This window comes from Typopeltis vanoorti, chromosome 24, assembly GCF_054136105.1.
Source record: "Typopeltis vanoorti isolate ZY-2024b chromosome 24, IOZ_Tvanoo_1.0, whole genome shotgun sequence".
NCBI classification, from domain to species: domain Eukaryota; kingdom Metazoa; phylum Arthropoda; class Arachnida; order Uropygi; family Thelyphonidae; genus Typopeltis; species Typopeltis vanoorti.
In genome coordinates, this window is record NC_143572.1 from 66,615,582 (window position 1) to 66,638,054 (window position 22,473).

The 22,473-nt window shown below is 35.6% G+C and overlaps 1 protein-coding gene across 1 annotated transcript in view; it reads left to right on the plus strand.

Annotated features, from left to right (window-relative positions):
- The window catches only part of glu (structural maintenance of chromosomes 4-like protein gluon), a 384,191-nt gene that overhangs the window by 267,166 nt on the left and 94,552 nt on the right, over positions 1–22,473 (plus strand). Inside the window, exons 17-19 of the mRNA XM_090413308.1 lie at positions 3,578–3,765; positions 7,539–7,771; positions 16,396–16,522. Coding sequence (XP_090269434.1) covers positions 3,578–3,765; positions 7,539–7,771; positions 16,396–16,522 — 548 coding nt within the window. The remainder of the gene's footprint in view (positions 1–3,577; positions 3,766–7,538; positions 7,772–16,395; positions 16,523–22,473) is intronic.

A 22,473-nucleotide genomic window follows, 5' to 3' on the forward strand; every position in this document is an offset into this window, starting at 1 on the left:
CTATACAACAAATCTTGAGCGTAGTGGAACACATCAGTGTGGGATACAATTGGAAACTTCACAGCTGTGCCATCTTTCTTGATGTTGAAAGGCATTTGACAAGGTCTGGCAGAGGGCAACTGTATAAGCCTGTATATCAATATCAAACTCACATTAGGCCTGACTAGCCTAATTGGTTCCTATCTTGAGGATCGGAAGCTGTGTGAGAAACTACAGGGAATCAAATCATCCAAATGCAGGATTACATCTGGAGTTCCGCAAGACTACCTAGTGTCACCTTGACTTTTTGCCATCTATATGGCTGACATCCCTCGCTGCACAGCCACCAAAACAGTGGCTGTATACACAGATACTGCAGTATTAATCCGATCTCTAAGGCTGAGATTGGTAACCATAAAGCTGCAGACTGCTATATCAAAATTAGAGCAGTAGTTCAGGAGATGGTATATCAACATCAGTGCAGACAGGAGTTGTGCTGTCCTCTTCATGAGTAAAGGGGAACACCCTGAAGGTGAAGTAATCATGTTTGACCTCCCCCTTACCCTGGCAACCAGGCATCAAATACTTAGAGATATAGCTAGACAAAGGACTCTGCTTTGCATCCCATGTAGATTATGCTTGTTCAAAAGCAAACAGAGCATTAGGACAACTTTACCTGTTACTGAATTGACACAGTAAGCTAGGCACAGAAATCAAGCTGCTCCTATACAAAACAATGATTAGACCTATACTGACATAAGAATTACCAAGCAGGGGATATACAGCAGACTCAAACATTAAAAAAATACAAATCATACAAAACAAGTGCATCTGCATGCTCTTCAGTGCCCTATAGTTCATGAGGAATATTAGCTCCACTGAGAAACATATCCCAGATATCGCAACCTTCCTAGGCTAAATTGTAATGCAAATGCAGCCATCTGCTCTAACCCATTAATCTGTTTGGCAGTGGACATGTCTTCAAGACATAAATGTCCCAAAACCATATTGTGCAGTTAAGTATGAAATACACTGCGAATCAGCCTATAATGTGCAAGCCAAGTTCGCACCAAACAAATCTAATATATATGTTTTCTTTCAGAAACCAGTAAAGGGATAAAGAACCAAAGTTCATGTCCATCTTGCCAGAAATGTTAGCCGTTAACCTTGGTATCTCTTCTGGATCTGACTCCCACTGATGACATTTTAATAATGCTCTTCTTCGGATTTGATTCTGTGGAGTAGAGTGGGTCTACTTGGTAGAAGGTTTTTTTGCATGTCACTTAGAAGTGCCACTGATGAAGTTTCATGATTTTTTAAGTGATCCTTTTGGGTCACTCTGTGAAATTTAGAGCAATCTTGTGGATCACTGAGAGTTTTTGTTCAGAGACACCCTTTTACCTCAATAAAAGTCGAACTATTCTGGGTAGACGGCCTTCCCATAATGCATAGCATTCTACACACCTGAAAGGATGTGTGCTTTGCATTATGGGATAGTAAGGCAATTAATATGAAGTCATTAGCCTCTATATACAAGTAGCCTAGTCGTGAAGATACTTCTCATGGAAACCTTGTTTACCTACACTTAGATAAACGATTGAACAAGAGTATAATTTCTTAGCTTCTTTAATTTCTTTGCTAAGGCTTTTGAAATCCTTTAAAATAAATACACAGTTAGTGCTCACTACAAACTCACAGATTTAAAAGAATATTAGCTGAAAAGTGTTCTATAATAAATGGATGCTATGAAACAATAAATGACTGAAAAATTATAATTTTTCAGTAGTTTATTATGAATTTAATTCTTGTAGCAAGGCTTATACGTTGGTCATACATAACTGGTAATTAGCTTAAGGAATTAACAACACATATAACGGATATTAATTAAAGCAAACTTTAATGAATACCTTCAATATTTCAGAAATGTCACGTTGCCATCTTCAGGAACATACAAATATGGTATGTGCACGCAGGCACTAACAAAAGCAAATGAGGAAGAAGGCAAGAAACTAATATTGTTCCTAAAGGTGTGTAAAAGGCTAATTGGGTTGTCTTGGCCGTTGGGCTGAAGTTCTCATAATGTAGGCTTCCCAAATTTGGGGTAGTTTCATGCACCCAAATTTGTTGAGGTTTGGAATGTTTTTTAGAGCTGCTGATGATTTCATGAATAATCTTTCGTACTTGAACTTGCTGCTGTGTATTATTTTAGTTTTCTTCCAACGAATTCTATGGCAGGTATCTAAGGCATGGTCTGCCAGCCCAGAGTGCCTGTACTGGTGAAATCGGATGTAGTCTTTGTGTTCTGAAATCCTGATATTCGCTGTCCTGCCTGTTTGGCCAAAGTAGGACAATTTACAGCTGCAAGGGACATGGTATACACCAGGTAGTCTAGTTGGTCTTTGGTAGAGCGGATAAGGGATGCCAACTTTTTATATGGTCTATAACACAGTCAGGTCATATTTTTTGAGGATATTGGTTATTTTTTCAGAGGTGTCCCGGATGTAGGGGATGGTGATAGATTTACTGTAATCTTTATTGTGGAGGGGGGGGTTGTGGTTTACTGGTTTTAGTATTTTTTTTTATTTTTTGGTGGGTTGTAGCCATTGGCTAAGAAAGTGTTGAGGATGTGGTTTAGTTCATTGGTTAGGGCATCATGATCTGAGCAGATTAATTTTGCCATGTTGAATAGTGTTTTTATAACCCCATATTGTTATGTGTGTGTGGGGGGGGGGGATTGCTGGTGAATATGTCTGCCTGTATGGGTGGGATTTCTATAAACAGAGAAAACCAAAGATCCATCAGGCTGGAGAGTGATTAGAGTGTCTAGGAAGGGGAGGGTGTTGTTTTCTTCTTTTTCTAAGGTGAACTGGACTCTGCGGTGTTGGTTGTTTAAGTGTGTTAGGAAGGAGTGGAGTGTATCTGAGTCATGTGGCCAAATAGCAAACACATCATCCATGTAGCAAAGCCAAATTGTGGGCTTTTGTTGGGCAGAGTTTAAGGCTTTCTCTTCGAAGGTCTCCATAAAGAAGTTGGCCAAGGGTGGGTAAAGTGGTGAACCCATGGATCTCTAAAAAATCCCGCTGTAATAAAACGTTCCAAACCTCAACAAATTTGGGCGCATGAAACTACCCCAAATTTGGGAAGCCTACATTATTAGAACTTTAGCCCAATGGCCAAGACAACCCAGTTAGCCCACTAAGCGGCACCATTAGGACTTTAGGAACAATATTAGTTTCTTGCCTTCTTCCTCATTTGCTTTTGTTAGTGCCTGCGAGCACATACCATATTTGTATGTTCCTGAAGATGGCAACATGACGTTGCCGAAATATTGAAGGTATTCATTAAAGTTTGCTTTAATTAATATCCATTATATGCATTGTTAATTCCTTAAGCTAATTACCAGTTATTTATTATGCCATATTTGCCAATTCAATTGACTTGTTCCAATGGATTCTTAACTAGACTTTTTAGTTGTTTTTTAATAATGAGTTGACTTGACTGTTTTCTGTCATTATGTAAAAATTCCAAGCTGGTAAATTGAAAATAGTAAAAGTTGTTAAAAGAAGCAGAAATATCAGTATAATTTTTTTCTCTTTAGTCCAGAAAATGTGCCTCGTCTCTTTGATCTTGTTCAAGTCAAAAATGAGAAAGTACTTCCTGCTTTTTACTTTGCCTTGCGAGATACCTTAGTTGCTAACAACTTAGAACAAGCCACAAGAATTGGACTTCAGGGAAACACTCGCCATCGTGTTGTGTCTCTTAAAGGAGAATTAATTGATCTTTCTGGTAAGAAATATCTACAAATAGTGCATTTGCTATTCATATTAGATATATTTTCTCTGCCCTTCTCTCTTACAGACCAATATGAATAATATCTTATACTCATAAGATAATAAATTTTTTCGGCTATCTTATTTGTTAAAATTGGAATATTGCTTATATTATGGGGGAGGGGATTATATAATTTTCCTTGGATGGGTTGAGTAGGAGAGGGTTGATACCTAGAAATTAGTGTTATTTTGGGTGATGTTAATATGCTGCCATCAGAATGTAAGAGAGTGAAGCATAGAAACACAGTTCAAAGAGATGCAGTAGCTTTGGTAAGAGATCAGGAAGCTTAGTTTCTGTTTGCATAAGAGGCAAATTTTGGGCATTTCAGTCTTTCAAAGTAAAAGGAAAAATGTACATGGCAGAATGATTTTAAAGAATGCCGATGGTAGGGAGGTAACTGAATCAGTTGAGATAGTTGAGTTACTGAGTGAGCACTTTGCAAGAAGAATATATCATCCAGGTGGTGACATTGCAGAAACGAATAAACCAGTAGATTATACGGGAATTGTGGTGAATGAAGTGGAGGTGAGTAGTCTATTGCATAACCTCAATGTCAATACATCTGTGGGATTGGATGGTATACCAGCTTGTGTTATACGAGAAGCAGCTAAAGAATTATCAGTGCCCTTGACCATTTTGTTTAATTTGAGTCTCGGGTCTGGGTTAGTCCCGAGTGGGTGGAAAGAGGGGAAAATAGTTCCACTGCATAAAGGTGGTTCCAAGACTGCTGTTGTAAATTACCGACCGATTAGCATATCAGGAATCATTGTCAAGGGTCTTAGAGAAATTAGTCAAGAAAAGAATACAGGATTGGATAGATGAAAATGGGATATTGTATGGGGGACAACATGGTTTTGTGAAGGGTAGATCATGCCTCAGTAACTTGCTCACGTTTTATAACACAGTGACGACTGAACTGGATAGGGGTAATGGGTTTACAGTGATACTACTGGACCTTGCCAAGGCCTTTGATAGGATACCACATGGAACCCTAATCAGTAAACTGGAGCAGATGGGGATAGATATAGGGTTGGTGAGATGGATAGGAGGGTGGTTGAAGGAGAGATACCAGAGAGTGGTTTATTCAGGAGTGGAGTCTAAAAGACGTCTTGTGACTAGTGGAGTGCCGCAGGGCTCTGTTCTTGGACCACTGCTTTTCAATTTGTTCATCAATGATATTGGAAAGGATTTGAGAGGAAGTGTTCACTTGTTTGCTGATGATGCAAAGTTGGGTAGAGCAATTGTGAGTGCACAGGATGATTTGGATAGTTTGAAGGACTGGGCTCGGAAAAATGGATGTCAATTTAATGTGGCAAAGTGTAAGGTTATACACTTTGGGGTGAAAAGAATAGCAGCAGTATATCGCATTGGTGGAACCGTACTCCAGGAGATTGATGAGGCCAGGGATTTGGGAGTGTTGGTGGATAGGGAATTGAAGTTTAGGGGGCACATTGCAAAAGTGACTAAAACAGCTCACCAAATAACTTGGCTTCTGAAAAATACTTTAACATGCAGAGACAAACAAGTTGTTGTTCCTGTGTTTAGATTAGACCCCATCTGGACTACTGTTCCCAGTTATGGGCACCAGGGTTTCTTCATGATGGGGAGGAAGTGGAGAGGGTCCAGAGACGAGTGACCAAGATGATAGCAGGTCTGTGGAATGAACCTGATGAGAATAGGTTGAGGATTTGTGGGTTGCAGAAATTGGACGATAGGCAAAGGAGGGGTGATATGATTGAGACATTCAAATTATTGAAGATTTTTTATAAGATTGATCCAGAAGATATTTTTGAAAATATGACTGGTATTGGGAGGACTAGGGGCCATGCATGGAAGCTGGGCAAGAGCGTGGTTGACAAGGGTGTTAGAGCTAGGTTTTTTACTTGGAGAGTGGTGAATGAGTGTAATAAGCTTCCAGAGTCTGTTGTGGGTGCTTCGACCATGAATGAGTTCAAGGCAAGGTATGATAGATACTGTGTGAATGTTGAATAGTTGTTCTTGACATGATGTTAGGGCCTCCCTCGATGAGTCTGTCGACTCCTTGGAGTTTCCCGGAACAATAATAATAATAATAATAGATGCAGTGCTCAAAATTTGTCCAGACGTGGGGAAACAGAAGCATGGCTTAAAGACTGGTGCACTTCTGTTCTGATTCCTGTTCCTAAAAAAAGTGAATAGTACAAAATGGCAATTATAGAACTATCAGTTTCATCAGTCAATCCCAGAGAGCAAAATTTTTCTAAAAATATTGCTCTCTGGGATTGAGAGGAAAACAAAGTATATTTTCAGAGAACCACTCCAAGCGGAATTCCATAAAAACAAGAGTACAATAAATCATTTATTTACAATACATCTCATTGAATAAAATATGTTTAACATAATAAAATGCTGTCACAATTTTATAGATATACAGAAAGCCTTCGATACAGTATGGCATGAGTCATTCTGGAGAATACTGAACCAGTATGAATAATAATAAAATAGTACACGTAATTAAAACTATCACAGCAAGTCTTTAAAATGGAAAGAGATGTACATCAAGTCTGCATACTTTCACTGATGCTTTTTAACCTTTATTTGGAATCTATAATAAACTCAGCCTTGAAAAACAGTGGTATTGGAATTACAGATGGTAGCAAAAAATCAACCTCACTTACAAGGATTAATAAAGTTTCCAAGGCACTTAGTGATTATGGAGATCAGCATTCACAAATCAAAAACGATGTTTTCAGGCAATAAATCTATGAAAATATCAGTTAACAATGAAAAATTGGAAAAAGTAGAAAGATTCACCTATTTTAGATGCATGCAACACAGAAATGTCCATTGTAAACATGACATTAAAGCATGCATTGCTAAAGCAACTGTTGCCCTTCAGAGGTTACAACAACTTTGGAATGACAATAAAATACAGCTAACTACAAGACTCCACCTCATCAATACACTTGTTAACTCTCTTACACATATGAATGTGAGAGTTGGACGTTGCTAAAGAAAGATGAAAAAAGACTGTTGGCCAGAATGAAGTGCTACAGAAAACTTTTGAAACAAATACCATACACGGCACATGTAACAAATGATGAGGTTAGAAGGAAAATCCACTCCATTTGCTAGAACACAAGAATATATCATCACTAAAATACATCAGTAACAGCTCTAGTTGGCTGTGCCATATAGCTAGATCAGATAGCTTACCTAAAATAGCACCCGAGGGCTTTGCTTCTGGTAAAAAAGCACTAGGGGATGATCTATCATCACCTGGATAGATAATATTAGGAAATGGAGGGAATGTGTTAGGACTGCCCCAATGGTCTCTATAGACTATGGGTGAAGAAGCTTCTTTTTCTTATTCATGACTTCTGAGGGGTGGGGGGTGGCAGAATCACTGCATACAGTGCAGCATTCTTGCATGTACTTCTGATGAATATACCAATTTGATACTCAAGTACTGATATAGAAAAGTACTGATTCCTTCTGTAAAATTCTGTTACTTGATCTTCAAACTCCCACCCCCAAAGTGATATTAAATGTTGAGTTCTGATAAATGAAAGAGATTTATTTTTTATGTAAAACTTATGTATATCATTTTATTGTAACCGTGTGATTTATTTGCAGTTATTTAAATATTTGATTCACTATGAATGAAATATTTAGCTACCTTGTTACTTATTAAACTGACTTAAGAGATAAAATTCATATTTATCTCTACCTTTTACTTTGTTTTATAGGTACTATGAGTGGTGGAGGAGGAAGAACTATAAAGGGTCGAATGAAACAATCTATAACTGCTGATGTTAATACTAGTGATGTGGAATCTATGGTGAAATATCTTGATACATTAACTCAGAAGGCTTCTTCCCTCAAAGATAGAAGGTTACAGCTAGAGGATATAACTGAAAAACTAGAGAAGGAAGTAATAGCACTTAAGCATTCATCTCAGAAATATAAAATGGAAATAGAGGTTAGCAAAGTTATACATTCAGTACTTCCTTACTTAAGTTTATTTTAGTTTTTGATTTTGATGAAAGTGAGTTATTTTTGTCACTCTGTCCTTTAGATGGAAGAAAATATTTTTGTTTGCATTTTCTTGGTATCCTATTAATTATGGAGACCATTTTTGCAAGATCCCAGAATTTTCACAATTTTGGAGTGTTTTGAAGTTAATCAGCTTATTTCCCAGATTCTCCAATTTCTGATTTTTGCTGTAATTTTGATGCTCAAGGTGTATGTTTTAAGATTTCTTATTTGCATTCCATAGAGTAATTCTTTTCAAGATGGCAGCCACCTGCTTTAGGTGTTCCAAACTCTCTTCCCCTGCCCTTTTTTAAGGCTATAGGTTAAATTCACAAGTCTGGTTTTCTGTATACAGCTGATTGCAATATGTATGAATGACCAATATTAACTTGATTAAAGCCTTGCTTTTATGGGGGGGGGCCTCAAAGTTTGTAAAAAAATGCTCAGTTTAAAGCCCAAAAATAGTCATGTGGAGGGATGAAAATTTTAAATTTTATGAGAGATACTCTTGATATTGGCTAAAAGAAAAAATGCTCCTATTCTGTTATTTTTCATGCTTTTAGCACATGCACTTATCAGGACAATTTTTAGTACCTTCTGAGTGGTCTGATGTGAGCAAATTACATGTTGAGAGTTTTTATGTATCGCCAACATTAATGTAAAAATAGAATGAAACATTATTTTTTATTATTTATACCAGTAATTTAACTATGTAGACAGTGTCATTTTATGAGTGAAAAGAACTGGCACTCTGTTTTTTGAAGTGTTTATAAAATTTTGTTCTATTTTAACCAATTTTACTTAACTAGTATTCTCCACTTAAATGAAATTTATTTTTTCAAAGATATTATCATGGTGTCAATTTTAATAGCAGTAGCAGTTCGTACATGTTTTGACATGTGAACTTCAGTGTTCAGTATAATTTCTAATTATATCCAACTCTTTCCTTGCTTAAATTATTACCATATCTAATAAGTGTGTATTATAATATGACAGTTGCCATATGTGTGAGTGTGTGTGTTAACGCACACACTCACACACTTGCACTTCTATAGCTTTGTCAGTATAGATGATTTCTGAAAAGACTTGGGTTTGAATTCATCTAGGATGCAAAGAACCTCTATCTGGGCTTTTCAAGTGAAGGCAAGTTTTTTATCCTGCTGAACAGACAAATGGCCAGAAGTGTGCTTAAAGGCTAGAAACGCACATGCAATTTATAGATATTACAATGCAGATAGCATTAACCTTATAATGAGCATAAAAGCGGTTTCGAAAAAGCAAAGTTACTTCACCATTACAGGCCATCGAGCCTAACATGAAAAGAAAAGATGAAATGAGAAGTAAGCCGTGATTATTTTTAAAAATTTGGTGGATCTACCAAGTAAAAATAGCCACCATAATCAGTAGGATGCTTGCAGAGAGTGGGGGGGGGGTTATTCCATCTAAAGGGTAGGGTTGAACTCATCACTAGGTAACCTGCTTTCATCACGATACAAAATTTTACAGTTTCAATTTAATTTAAAATGACCCTATTATCATGATTGTATAAGTTAACTTTAAAAATACTAATATATTAATGGTTAGCACTTTAAAGACTAGTGTTTTAAAGAATATATTTTTTGTGTATAATTGATTTTTTTATCCTGTTAAGAGATTAAAAACTTAGAGTTAATTAATTTGCCTGTTGAATTATCTATGTTTTTCAAATATCTATTCTTCCTCTTCCCCCTTTGTTAGTCCAGAGTACACTGTAATAGCATTAAAAGAAAGGATAATAAATATGCAGTACTATTATTTCAAAAATGACTACGAGCTAGGGAATGCAGTATTCAGCATGAGAATCACCTTGGCAATTTAAAAGGGGATGAATTCTTTCCAGAGCTCATGTATACTCACCTTTTATTAGTGCATTCAATGAATGCTTCACTGACCTACAGTTATTTTGAATTATTTCATTTTCTCAGAGACCACACAAAAACTCTGAAAAAGTGTCCTCCATGATGTTTCTGCCTGGTCTATGATAAAAACCAAAACAGTACAATTGATTACAAAAGAATATTGAATATTATCCTTTCTTTTAATTGTGTTTAAAGCCAAATGAAGTTTTTATTATTATTATTATTATTATTATTATTATTTTAATCTCTTCTCTTTTATGCTCTTGGATATCATAGGAATTTAGTTTTTCATTGCTTTGTGATTGAACGATTAGTATACTTAACAACTATGCACTGGTCACCTGGGTTTCTTAGGGAAGTTCAAAGTAAAGTATGATACATATTGTGTGAATATTGGATAGTGCTAGGCATAATGTTTAGGATCTCTCTCAATGAGCCTCTGGAATCCATGGAGTTGCCCATGCAGTAATAATAATAATAATTTTGCTTCTATCAAGCATACAGTATCAGTGACACTTGTGCAGATACTATATCCTCAAACTTCCATTCATTGATTGTTTTGTTGAACAATCCATATTGATATTAATATAGTAAATGTGATACTTCTATTTTAATGAAAGAAGTGGAACCTGTAGAAGAATCAGGGAAGCCCCATGTTGACATGATAAGTGTTACTGAAACTAAGCAGACTAAAATACTTGAGATACTATCACATGAATATATGATGTTATAAATTAAAGATACCAAGAAATTATATACCTGGTTTAATCCCTTATCCAAGTGTAAGCAAAACAAAGTTTGTGTCTGAAGTATTTTCAGGACTGGGGCAACTCCTGGTAAAGGTGGTATGACTTCACATCACTTACCTTAGTATCCCATAATGTAAAGTTATGTTTGTGTACTATTTATCAAGAAAAGGAAAGAGCAGCTATAGTAGTCAACATTAAACATCAAGATTAACTTTTGGAATGAGAGAATGCAACATCAATTAGCATGATGTTGGCATATTTCATAAGAGAAGTTGAATGACAAGAATTATTTATTCTTGTTTTCCCACAGAAGGTTCTATTAAGGAAGAAGTGGAGATTTTTTCTGTTATTAAGGAAGGCAACTGACATAAGGAAAAAAGAAAATTAGGTTCTTGTTGGAGATCTAAACAGCAGGGTAGGAAATGAATCTCACTCACACACGCATAGAAATATTTTGGGAAAATTTGGAGAAAGGGGCAAAGCTCATAATGGTAAGTGCTGGATTAATGTTTAAGATACACACTAGTTTAAATTTATGGTGAAACATGATGTTTCACCATAAATTTAAATCGAGAGAACACACATAAAAGAAGAAAAGTGGTTTTGACTGCATTATTTTTGAAAGCAATATCTTCATGCTGGTTCAGAACACAAGAGGATACAGGGAATTGGAAATTGGAAATGATCACCATCTAGTTTGGAATAAAATTGAAAAGAAAATATGAATGAAAGATTTAAAAAGAATCAGAGCTGAACATCTTTTAGAGATAAATTATCAGCTGAAATAAACAGTTATTATTGGAGAAAAGGTGAAAGAATTTGAAAACCAAACCAGAGACTTGGTGACAAAATTTAAAGAAAATGTTGATTAATTCAGCCAAAGGAAGTATGAAATAAAGTTGTGTGCAAAGATAGAAAAATCAGAACTCCATGGACAAGAAATTTGGGCAGTCCTGGAAACAAAGACGTTACATTGATTGAAAGTTCTCGGGACAGCAAATGTTCTGAGAGAGAGAATACAGAGAAAATTTTTCAGCTAATCTGTATGTAAAAGTAGCTGAAGAGAAGTCATGCAAAGACTAGTAAGAAGATATATTATAAATATCATGAAGGTTGCAAAATGTTCTGATGATAACTGAAAAAAAAACTTAGAAATGGGGGAAGTGATATAAAAAATAATTAAAGTTGATAAAGGTAACATGAAAACCCGAGATAAAGATATTCTGGTGTCTGAGTAATTCCTTTGAATAATTAATAAATGAGAATGACAGAACAGTGGTAGAAAATATACAGGAAGAGTGCAACACATATCATTATTGCTGATCGAGAAAGAAAAGTCACCAGAAACCTGAAATGGAAAAAAGCTGCTGAGTAGATAATATTCAGGTAAAAATGTTCAAATATGGAGATATAAAATTTCATGATTACATTACATATTCAGAAGGCCTAGTCAAATGGTCAAATTCCATGTGATTGAAGTAGTACTGTCATATTATCCATCTTTAAAGGAAATAAAACTAAATGAGAAGTACAGTTATGAGAAGAAGTTAAGAGGATTCTGAGTAAGCGCTATGCAAGCATACTTTGAGAATTGGCTAAGAAAAATTATGGAAGAAAAACAAACTTAGTGACCAAATAGGAGTTACTGGGTCAGACTTTTATTTGAAGACATTATTTGAAAAATCATTGAAATATTATTATTATTATTATTACATAACACCTTCAAGGAGTCCAAGGACTCATCGAGGGAGGGCACCAGCTCTACAGCTCTCCATCCATGGCAGCGCCATCTACTGCCTACCACCACCACTATTTTCACAGACAATCACAAACATCCATGCCCACGGCGGGATTCGAACCCACAGCCTTTTGACTGGAGAATGGATACGATATGCTAACCACTCTGCCAACCAAGCCATCCTTTGAATATTATTATTATTATTATTCACATCACGTATACAAATTATACATATTATACTATTCAACTTGTATAATTATGACAATATTTCACAATACAATTCAATGCACAATACAATGTTACAAAATAAAATTCAAGTATTACTATCATATTCTGTTGGTACTAACACTTATTATGGCTGTTATTTTATTAGGGTTAATAAAAAGTTTTCTCATATATGCAAGTAGAATATAATATATTTCAAATGGTTTCAAAGTTATGATAAGTAATTGGTTTAGAGTAATGTAAGTTAGTTAATGCAAATATGTGTAACCAATTGATTACAAGAAAAATAATTAGCTTAAAACATTTTATAATATATAAAACGAATCTTTGTTTTGCAAATTTGGAAAAAAAGTATGTGATCAGGTACTGAGAGAAATGCTGTGGTGTAAAAAAAAAGATATTATTCAGAGAATATATATATACATACATATATAGCTTATCCTTAACTTGTACATCAGTTGTTAGAATTGAATTAGAAAAGCAGGTATAAATAAGGCAAAGATGCTTGCTATCTCCATCCTCCATATGGATTGCATTATGAAAGCAAATGTCATTAAATCTGTTATCACAATTGGAAATATTCATCTCAGCTTCTTACTTTATGCAGATAATGTTATCCACTTAAATAAATTCAATACATATTGTAAGGACTCCTTAACTAAGTTGAACATCTGGAGTAACAAATTTTGTATAAAATTCAGTAAACACAACTGCATTATGAAGTGAACCTATATAGAATTGGTAAAATGTGTCAGGTGTAGTGAAGGTAACAAATTAAATTTGGAAAAGAGAAAACATACCTGTTGGTAGTTGAATAAATCCATTGAATAAATGGATTTATTCAACTGTTGAATTGAATTGAATTCAATTCAATTGAATAAATCCATAAATTTATGGAGCTGAGAATTGGGTTAGCAATAAAACAGTTGATCAAAAACATAGACATGAGAATTCTGAGAAAAATAAGGTGGGTACAGAATCATTGCAGAATCATATTAAAAATGAAGTATTATAAAGGAACTTGACATTATTAGCATTTAAAAATGTGTGAGCAGAACTAATCAAAAATGGTACAGTCAGTTAAACCGAATGGGATAGTTAGGCTAGCAAACTTGTTTGATAGGATGGTAGTTAAAAGACTCAAAGGATGGCCAAAATCTAGTTGGGGATTGATGCAGTTAAAAGTGTTTTGGAAGACAGAAATATTGATTTAACCATATTGGAGATCTAACAAAAAAAAAAAAAATTAGTGATTTAAAAGATAATTTTAATAGGAAACTGGTAATAATGCAAACTTGATCATGGTGTACTATCACATACATAATATTAATATCTTTTACATTCATTGATGGTACATTCCAGGAATTTGATGATGATGATGATTTCCATTTATTAAGAGATAACTGTGCACTATTCATTCTGAATAAATAACATGTAGATACAGTTGAAATATTTAATTATATTTTAATATGCGAATCAAAATATTTGTAATTAATATTTCGTTTTAATTTTTGCTTGTTATTTAATAATATTTATATCATTAATATTTACTTCTTCAGGATGATGATTTTCATATCTCTCTAACTTTGGTTTTTTGACTTCTCTCTCTCTTTATTGAGTACAATTTTCACTTTTTTTTCTAGCAAATATTGAAATTTATGCTTTTCTTTTAAATCCATAGTAATTTTTCTGTGAAGTTAACTTACAGCATGCCAAATTCACCAAGCTGTCCCACAGCAACACCTCATTACTTTTTAGTGATATTGTGGTGTGTTAAATTATGTTTGGATTAAATATTAAATGTATTACAGAAAATGTTTGTTGAAATTGATGAAAATAAACTCTTCTAATTTGGAATTTTTAGTAATGAAATATGAATTCTTCTGTTTAGATGTTTTGTATGAAACAACAAAAGTAAATGAGGATCATCCCCTGTTTCGAAGATCCCTCTATACTCTTGTGTCCTAAATGAATGTGAAGACCTCACTATCGTAGGCAGTAAGACTTTTCTTAATTTGATGTCTTCACTCCATGTGAATTCAAACATATCTTCATGTTGAAATGCGATGTTAGTGATGACTAGTCCATGTACTGAACATAAATCAGTCACATACTGCCAGTTATTAGCTTTGCCCTTTTCTCCAAATTTTTTCAAAACATTTCTATGTGGTTGGCATTCATTTCCTGCTCTGCCTGTTTAAAATCTCTGACAGGGCTCGACTTTTCATTTTTCTTTGTGTCAGCTACCTTTTATAACATGAAAAATATTTCTCCACCTCTTCCTTAGTAGAATGTTTAGCAGGATCATAGGCACAAATAAGTTTCATTTTCCAATTCCACATTTTGAAATTGTTCACATTGCCCTACTTGGAATTGCTACCAATCAAGAAGTTTATCTTTGTGTTTAGTGATAAATGCTATTGTTACTTCTACATTCTCCTGATTGCTATTGCCCAAATATAACATCCTATGTTTATTATTGAGTAGAATCTCATCTGTTTTTGTCTTGATAACACCAGTTATGTAAACATGCTACTTCTCTAGGTGTGCCAGTCTGACTTCTTTCCTGTTGATGTTGATTTTGCCTGTCTTAAATTCTGCTGATGTAATGGTTGAATATAATCCATTAGTTGACTTTCTGTTGTTGTTGTTCTTGGTTTCCTAATGAAAACATCGTGCCACTGTTTAGTCAGGTGATGTCTCAGCCAGAGTGACATTTATCATGTTGTATCATCATTTTGTTTTTGGTTCAATCCTAAACAGCTGTAAGAACATTGAAATTAAAATGCTTTCTTGCTATGAAATGGTTGATAGCATTGCTGTAAATCCAACTCCCTCTATACCAATTTTCCCATTATACCTCACACTGTTGCCTTGTTACACCAGTATTTTGCATAACAAAAATTTTTAATTTCTTGTATCTGACATTTCCAAATGATGTTTACTTTCAATCCAGACATTAATCAGAAATTCTAGAAAGCAAAATTTAATATTAAAATATTAAGAAAAAGTATTATTGTACTAAAGTAAGTAAAAATAAAGTATTGTTAATTTATTTCTGCAAAATAAATGGATTTATTTAATAGCTTTCTATATAGTGAATTTGCCATGATGTATGCTTTTGATTTGCATATCAGTTCTGCCAATTGTTGTTGTTGTAGAATGATAGTGCCAACTAAGTATTCACTTTTTTAAGTTCTGCCTTTTTAGTACTTTCCCTGCAGCTAGCATGCCACAGGTTCAAATCCTGCTGTAGAGCCTGGATGTTTGTAATTGTCTTCAGGTGAAGATGAATTTCAACTTTTGGAATGAGACTGCCAGCCATCCTTCTTAGTAGAGGCTTGAAAAAAATTACACATTTGGTCACTATAGCCGGATTTCTGGATTATGTAAAACATAAATAAATAAAAATTAAAACATTTGTACATAAAAAAATAATAATAAAAAAAAAAAAAAACAGCTCATTCACAATACTTATTACTATAAGCTTAGTCTTGCTGGCAGGAATTCATGTAAAATAATTTAATTTAGTTTTTTACATATGAGGTGTTTTTTAACAGGTTATTATTATTATTATTTTTTTGATGAAATGAATAAAACAACCTATGAATAAATGATTGGAATCAGCAATATGATGTGACATGTAGCATTGTCTATAGCATTTTACTTTCTTTTCCCTCATGTACAGTCCTTTCATACTCTACTGACAGTGTAAATTCCCCTCTGAAACTCATCCATAACAGCAGCACTACTAAAAACATCAGTAAAGTAGACCCTTTTAAATTACAACTAACCTCCAAATTTCTCAGTACTTCTTCACTTTTCTTCACAAGGGATGCTTTTTGTGCACTTCCTAAAATTATCTTTCTTTAATGTCTGTGATGGTAATAAAATTCTTCTGGTATAATATATCTTTTATAATTAACTGACATTCACTAGATTACTTTTTTATATAATCCAGAGTTTAACACAACAAGAACCAGTATTAAAGCAACAAATGGAAGAACAGAAAGAAAAAGTGAAAAATTCAGCTCCTGATAAAGCTAAAGTTAAAGAGATGGAAAAGACTTCAGAGCTATCTAGGAAAGGTACCATATATTTTATATAGTTTTTTACCACATTATTACAGTTTATCATTTGCAATTCCTTTGAATAATAAATTGTGTCATTGATTGTTTGTAGTTATTTACTAATGAAAGATGAAGAATTAGTAAAAGTAAGTACAACGATTTCTCAATTATCCAATCTTCAAATGATGAAATCTTCAGTCATCCAACCCTTGAATAGGGTGTGTGTCACTGACTTTCTAGTACAACACCATCTAATTATAAATTCAATTATCTGACCAACAAATTGCTGTCCGGCTGTGGTTGGATAATTCAGGGATTACTGTATTTGAAACAAAAATGTCAGAGAAGGGTTAAGACAGAGGTGGAACGATATCATTAGGTTTACTTTAAAAGCATAAGGTGTAGACTAAATATATGTATACAGATGTTCTACAGTATATTTAATTTAATTAAATGTGTAAATTTAATTAATATTCTGAGAATTAATAAAGCACATTGTAATTTCTCTTTTACATCGATGTCTTTTGCTTAAATATCATGTTTACATGTGTTAATTTTTAACAAAGTGAATTAATTTGATTTTCCATGGGTCTAACTAAAATAAGAACTGTAGTTTAATCTTTTAGATATGCTTAAAATTATAAGTTAAAGGATTTCTTATTTCACTAAACATGTGAGATTTTATCACTTTCTAGCAAAACACCATGAGGATAACATGTAATGGCAGTGATTTCTCTGACTACATGACTGAAGCATAAATGCTTCATTCATGAAGCATGTTTAAGTGAAAAGAATACAGTAACTAGTAAATAGCTGTGAGAGAGTATATTATCTGATGGGATGAGAGAGTATATTATCTGATGGGATGAGAGATGTGTCCCACAGAAATTTCATACTTATGTTTTGTCAGGTGCGATATGTCAAAACGATTCTCTAATTCTAACCAATTCTTGGGGGGGGGAGATGTGTTTATTTTAGGATATATTAGAAAACAATAATGAAGAAGAATGCTATATTTGGTAGGTATATTTGAATTACTTAATGGTGTAAATATGTGAACCTTCATTAATGAGCCATGTGAGAATGGAAAATGTAAAGGAAAGAAGAATTGTGTGTAGAAATGCTTTCATTGCTGGCAAATGAATTATTATAATAAATTTAGTTTAATCCTTTATCCAAGTGTGAGCAAACAAAGTTTGCGCCTGAAAGTATCTTCAGGACTGGGTTAAGGTGGTACAACACCAGGGCAACTTGTTGCAAAGGTGGAGCAAGCTACCAACACTCCTATCTCAGTATCTCCTATAATGCAAAACACATCTCCTTGCGGATATGTCTAATGTTATGCATTAAGGGAAGGGCCACTACCCAGACTAGTTTCGACCTTTATTGAGGTCTCTTCAGTGGGAACCAGGCCCAAGTGGAGACAAGTGGAGATATCAGGTAGAAGCATTAGCAGGTCATCTCTACCTATAGGAATTGCCAATTGGTGTGCCACCCTTTCTTATAATTTACTCTGGATTTAGAGAAAGATGTTGAAAGTTTATTTTTCACTTGGTTAGAGTATAATAAATTTAGTTTAATCCTTTATCCAAGTGTGAGCAAACAAAGTTTGCGCCTGAAAGTATCTTCAGGACTGGGTTAAGGTGGTACAACACCAGGGCAACTCGTTGCAAAGGTGGAGCAAGTTACCAACACTCCTATCTCAGTATCTCCTATAATGCAAAACACATCTCCTTGCGGATATGTCTAATGTTATGCATTAAGGGAAGGGCCACTATCCAGACTAGTTTCGACCTTTGTTGAGGTCGAATGGGAGTTCATGCCTTTCATCACTGAAGAGACCTCTTTAGATTTAATAAAAGTTGTGCTGAGAGTCAGCCTGGGATAGTGAGAGAGGAGGAAAAAGATAGAGTGGATAGTAGTAGATATCCGCAAGGAGGCCTCAGTCGATCTACTTGGCCTGACTTATAGGATGCCCACACCAAGATAGGAGTCTCCGACATTATCTCCCTCCATCCGTTCTTTTGCAACGAGCTTTGCCCTTGGTGTTGTCACCTCTTCAGATGACTGCCCGAGTCCTGAAAGATACTTTCAGGCGAAAAACAAACTTTGAAAGAAGCGACACACTTGGAAAAAGGAAACTGGTAAACTAACATTTATTATACACATAACCAATTTGTAAGACAGAACTTTCAAATGAATTATTAAGAAACTAGGTGAATTTCGGAATTTCAAACTGAATTGATCAGAAGAGCGGGGGATAGAGCCTGGCCTGGGTGATGCAGCCCACTTTAAGGAACTGCACCGCCTCGATGTATTTCGGCAATGTCGCATTGCCCAGGTTCTTCAGGGTACCCCCTCCTGTGCGGAAAAGACCTTTTCAAGGAACTAACAAATTCTAATTTGAAAGAGAACAAAATAAGAAAAGGACTTTTGTTCCTAAAGTCCTAATTTTTTTTTTTTTTTTTTCCCTCTTGCGGCTGCTGTATGCAACAAGTCGACTTGACTTGTCAGCGTGAAGTTAGGCAGGACTTGAAAGTCCTCCTGCTTTCTGTTGTTGTGGGTACTAAGGATGTGATCATGCATAACTTATCTCTGAGGTTAGTAGTTTAGCATTCCTAGAGCCTGCTGTACAGATGCTGCTCCCACGTCATCCTTTGCATCAATAAACTTGCTTCGATTTGTTCTGGAGTGATTTCGTCTATGTCTTCGACAAACGATATCATTCCACTGGTGCACTTACCACTTTAGGCATGGTTTTCCAGCTGTGAGCGGCTGTACTGGATGATCCCCGAATGTAGTCTATGGTCCATTTCGTAAAATCCTTCGCATCCTCGGGGAAGTCTGCCTGTTAGCAGATGCAGTATCGGTGCATTGCAGCTTTTGCATAAGGGTACTTTGTGGGTTCTGCTGTATACTTTTCCAGGTTTCAACTACGGGGACTCCCTGGTTTTGGTCTTTTTTAGAGCGGATTCCCTTCTTCAGGGCTGCCTGGCAACTTTTTATATGGTTTCTGTAACACTGTGAAGTTTCCATTTCATACTGTTTCTTCTGCTGTTAGTTATTTTTTCAGAGGTGCCCTGGATGCTAGGGGATACCTTCTTGCTGGTGGTTCTGTTTAATTTCTATGGTGGCGGTTTGGTCGTTGGCTGGTTCCTCCTGCTTTGAGTCTTTCCTGGCTGCTTCTACAGTTTTAGGCTGTAGGTTTCTCTGTTGGCTTAAGAAAGTGTTGCGATGTGGCGGTATTAGTTCCTTTGTTGCTGCCCTTGTCATGTGCAGATCTTGCCCTGTTGGGAAGTCGTTCTGCTCCATGCCACTGATATTGTTTTCTGAGTGTTGGAGTGTTGCTGGTGATAGTGCCTCCCAGTTCTTTCGGCATGGGTTTTCTGCTTGGACAGGTGTCCACTTTGTGGTCCTTGTTGCCACATTTTAAGCAGGCCGACTGGCATTTCTCCAAGGAAGGCCCGTTGTAAGGCAGTTGCGACATTCCTCATTTTCTAAGGTGCACTGGAGCCCCGAGATGCGTTGAGGGCACCGCACTTAAAGCATTGTCGCTTTATGCCAGGAGTGGAGCTAACCATTACCCTGAGCCGATGTGGCCAAATATTTTGACGAAATTCGGACATTTCATGCCTTCATCATGACGAAGCCAAATAGTGACTTCTCCTGACTTCCATTGAGGGAAGTCAGCGTCCGTGCCAATTCTCTTCATATCCCGCACGGCTCCCCATTTCGAGAAGACTTTAGTGATGATGTCAGTGTCTTCTTCGAGATATTCAATTGGTGAAACGATGGCTATTCTTACACTGTTTGGAAAGACTTTCCTACCACAACGAAGGATGAAAAATTTGTCCCTGCCACTCGACTCCTTTCAGTGAATTTTTCTCTAGTTGCATACGTTCAGTGCATACAACTTGAAACCCCCACCCCCCCTCACAACAATATGGGGTGATAAAAACACTAGAAATGTTGTCTGCCCCGACATAGTTAATCTGCTCAGTCTTCGCAAATGTCCTCTTCTCAATGGAATTAGCATCAATCCTCGAACCCGAGGGTTCTTACCCAATCGGTAAAACTCGAAGACATTATTACTTAAAGAAAGAAAGGAACCTGTAAGACTTTCACAAGGATAGTCTATTCCTCCACAATAAAGACTAGCACCAATGCCGTGTATAGGCCTACATCCAAAACCTCTGACAAAAAGAACTAAGGAATCCTTACCAAAAATATGACCCTGTACTTCAGTGGGAGCCAGGCCGATAGTGGAGATATCAGGTAGAAGCATCCCTTAGCAGGTCATCTCTACCTATAGGAATTGCCAATTGGTGTGCCTACCCTGGTTTTTATAATTTACTCTGGATCCCTTAGAGAAAGATGTTGAAATTGTCCTATTTTTGGCCAAACTTGATTAGGCAGTATACATAAATTTAGTTTCAGATCCTTTATCCAAGTGTGAGCAAACAAAGTTTGCGCCTGAAAGTATCTTCAGTGACTGGCAGTTAAGGCGGTACAACACCAGGGCATACTCGTTGCAAAGGTGGAGCAAGCTACCAACACTCCTATCTCAGTATCTCCTATAATGCAAAACGCATCTCCTTGCGGATATGTCTAATGTTCATGCAGCTCTAAGGGAAGGGCCACGTATCCTGATATCTCCACAAATTTGGGCCTGGCTCCCACTGAAGACTGACCTCAATAAATGTTGGGAAACTAGTCATGGGTAGTGAGCCCTTCAGCCCTTAACTGCCATAGACATTACCAAATTAGCCCGCAAGGAGATGTGTTTTAGCATTATAGGAGATACTGAGATAGGAGTGTTGGTATCTTGCTTCCTCACCTTTGCAACGAGTTACCCTTGGTGCACATACCATATCTTTAATGTTCCCGAAGATGGCAATGTGACATTGCCGAAATACTTTCAGAAGCGCATTAAAGTTATGTTTGCTCACACTTTGGATAAAGGATTAAATTCCGTAAATTTAATTACCAGTTATGTCTAACCAACGTGAAAAATAAAGTCTTTACAAATGAATTATTAATAATTAACATTTGTGATATGTATGTCCTGTAATTTGCTCAATGGAGCAGATAGCATGTGATCCTATAATTCTAGACATGCATAAGTGAATTTATATGATAGCATTAAAAAAAAAACTTACAAGGAGAGGGGAAAAGGATTTGTTTATGCAGTATAAATAACTGACCAATAATAAACAGCTACTGTATAGATTTGGTAGTTCAGTAAACAACCATATGGAGGGACTATATGGCATGTATACATGTCAAGGCTGGTTAGGTGGTTAAATCCTCACCACCATCGCTACAAAAACTTATTCAAGTTTCCTCGCTCCCCAGATGCATTATTACAGTAATAAGTGTTAAATGACCACTAATGCTGCTAACATTAAATCAGTGTATTTTATTAAAACTAGCAGATAATCCAATTAACTTTTTCTCCAGCTACCTACTATGTAAAAAAACAGGACACTATCTTTGATGAGTACCATTTTTTTTTCCTTACCACAGGTCACGCTTATAGGATCAACAATTAACCAGAGTGCTTTGTTGTACTCTGTATTGTAATGTAGCTTGTTTCTTTGTACGTAGATATGTCTGTCTATTCCTTAATATGAATGTCAAAACTTTGATTAATTAATTTGGTTTATTTTAAGTTATTATCCCTAATGGTAGTTGTCCCTCATTATTTTTATTATATGAGAGGCTATTTCTAATCTGCCTTAGCCTTACGGAACTTGCCAAACCTCGACAAATTTGTTTGCAGATCCCAAGGAAGCACTCATCCTCAGAACTTCCACCAAACCACCCATTTTAACTCACTAAGGTCTATTTAGGAATTTAGGCTCAATTTTGGTTACCACGCTTCATTCTCATTTATCTGGCAGTAATGCCTTTGTGAACATGTCATATTTTACTGTTTCCTAATGATGGCAATTTGACTTTATTAAAAT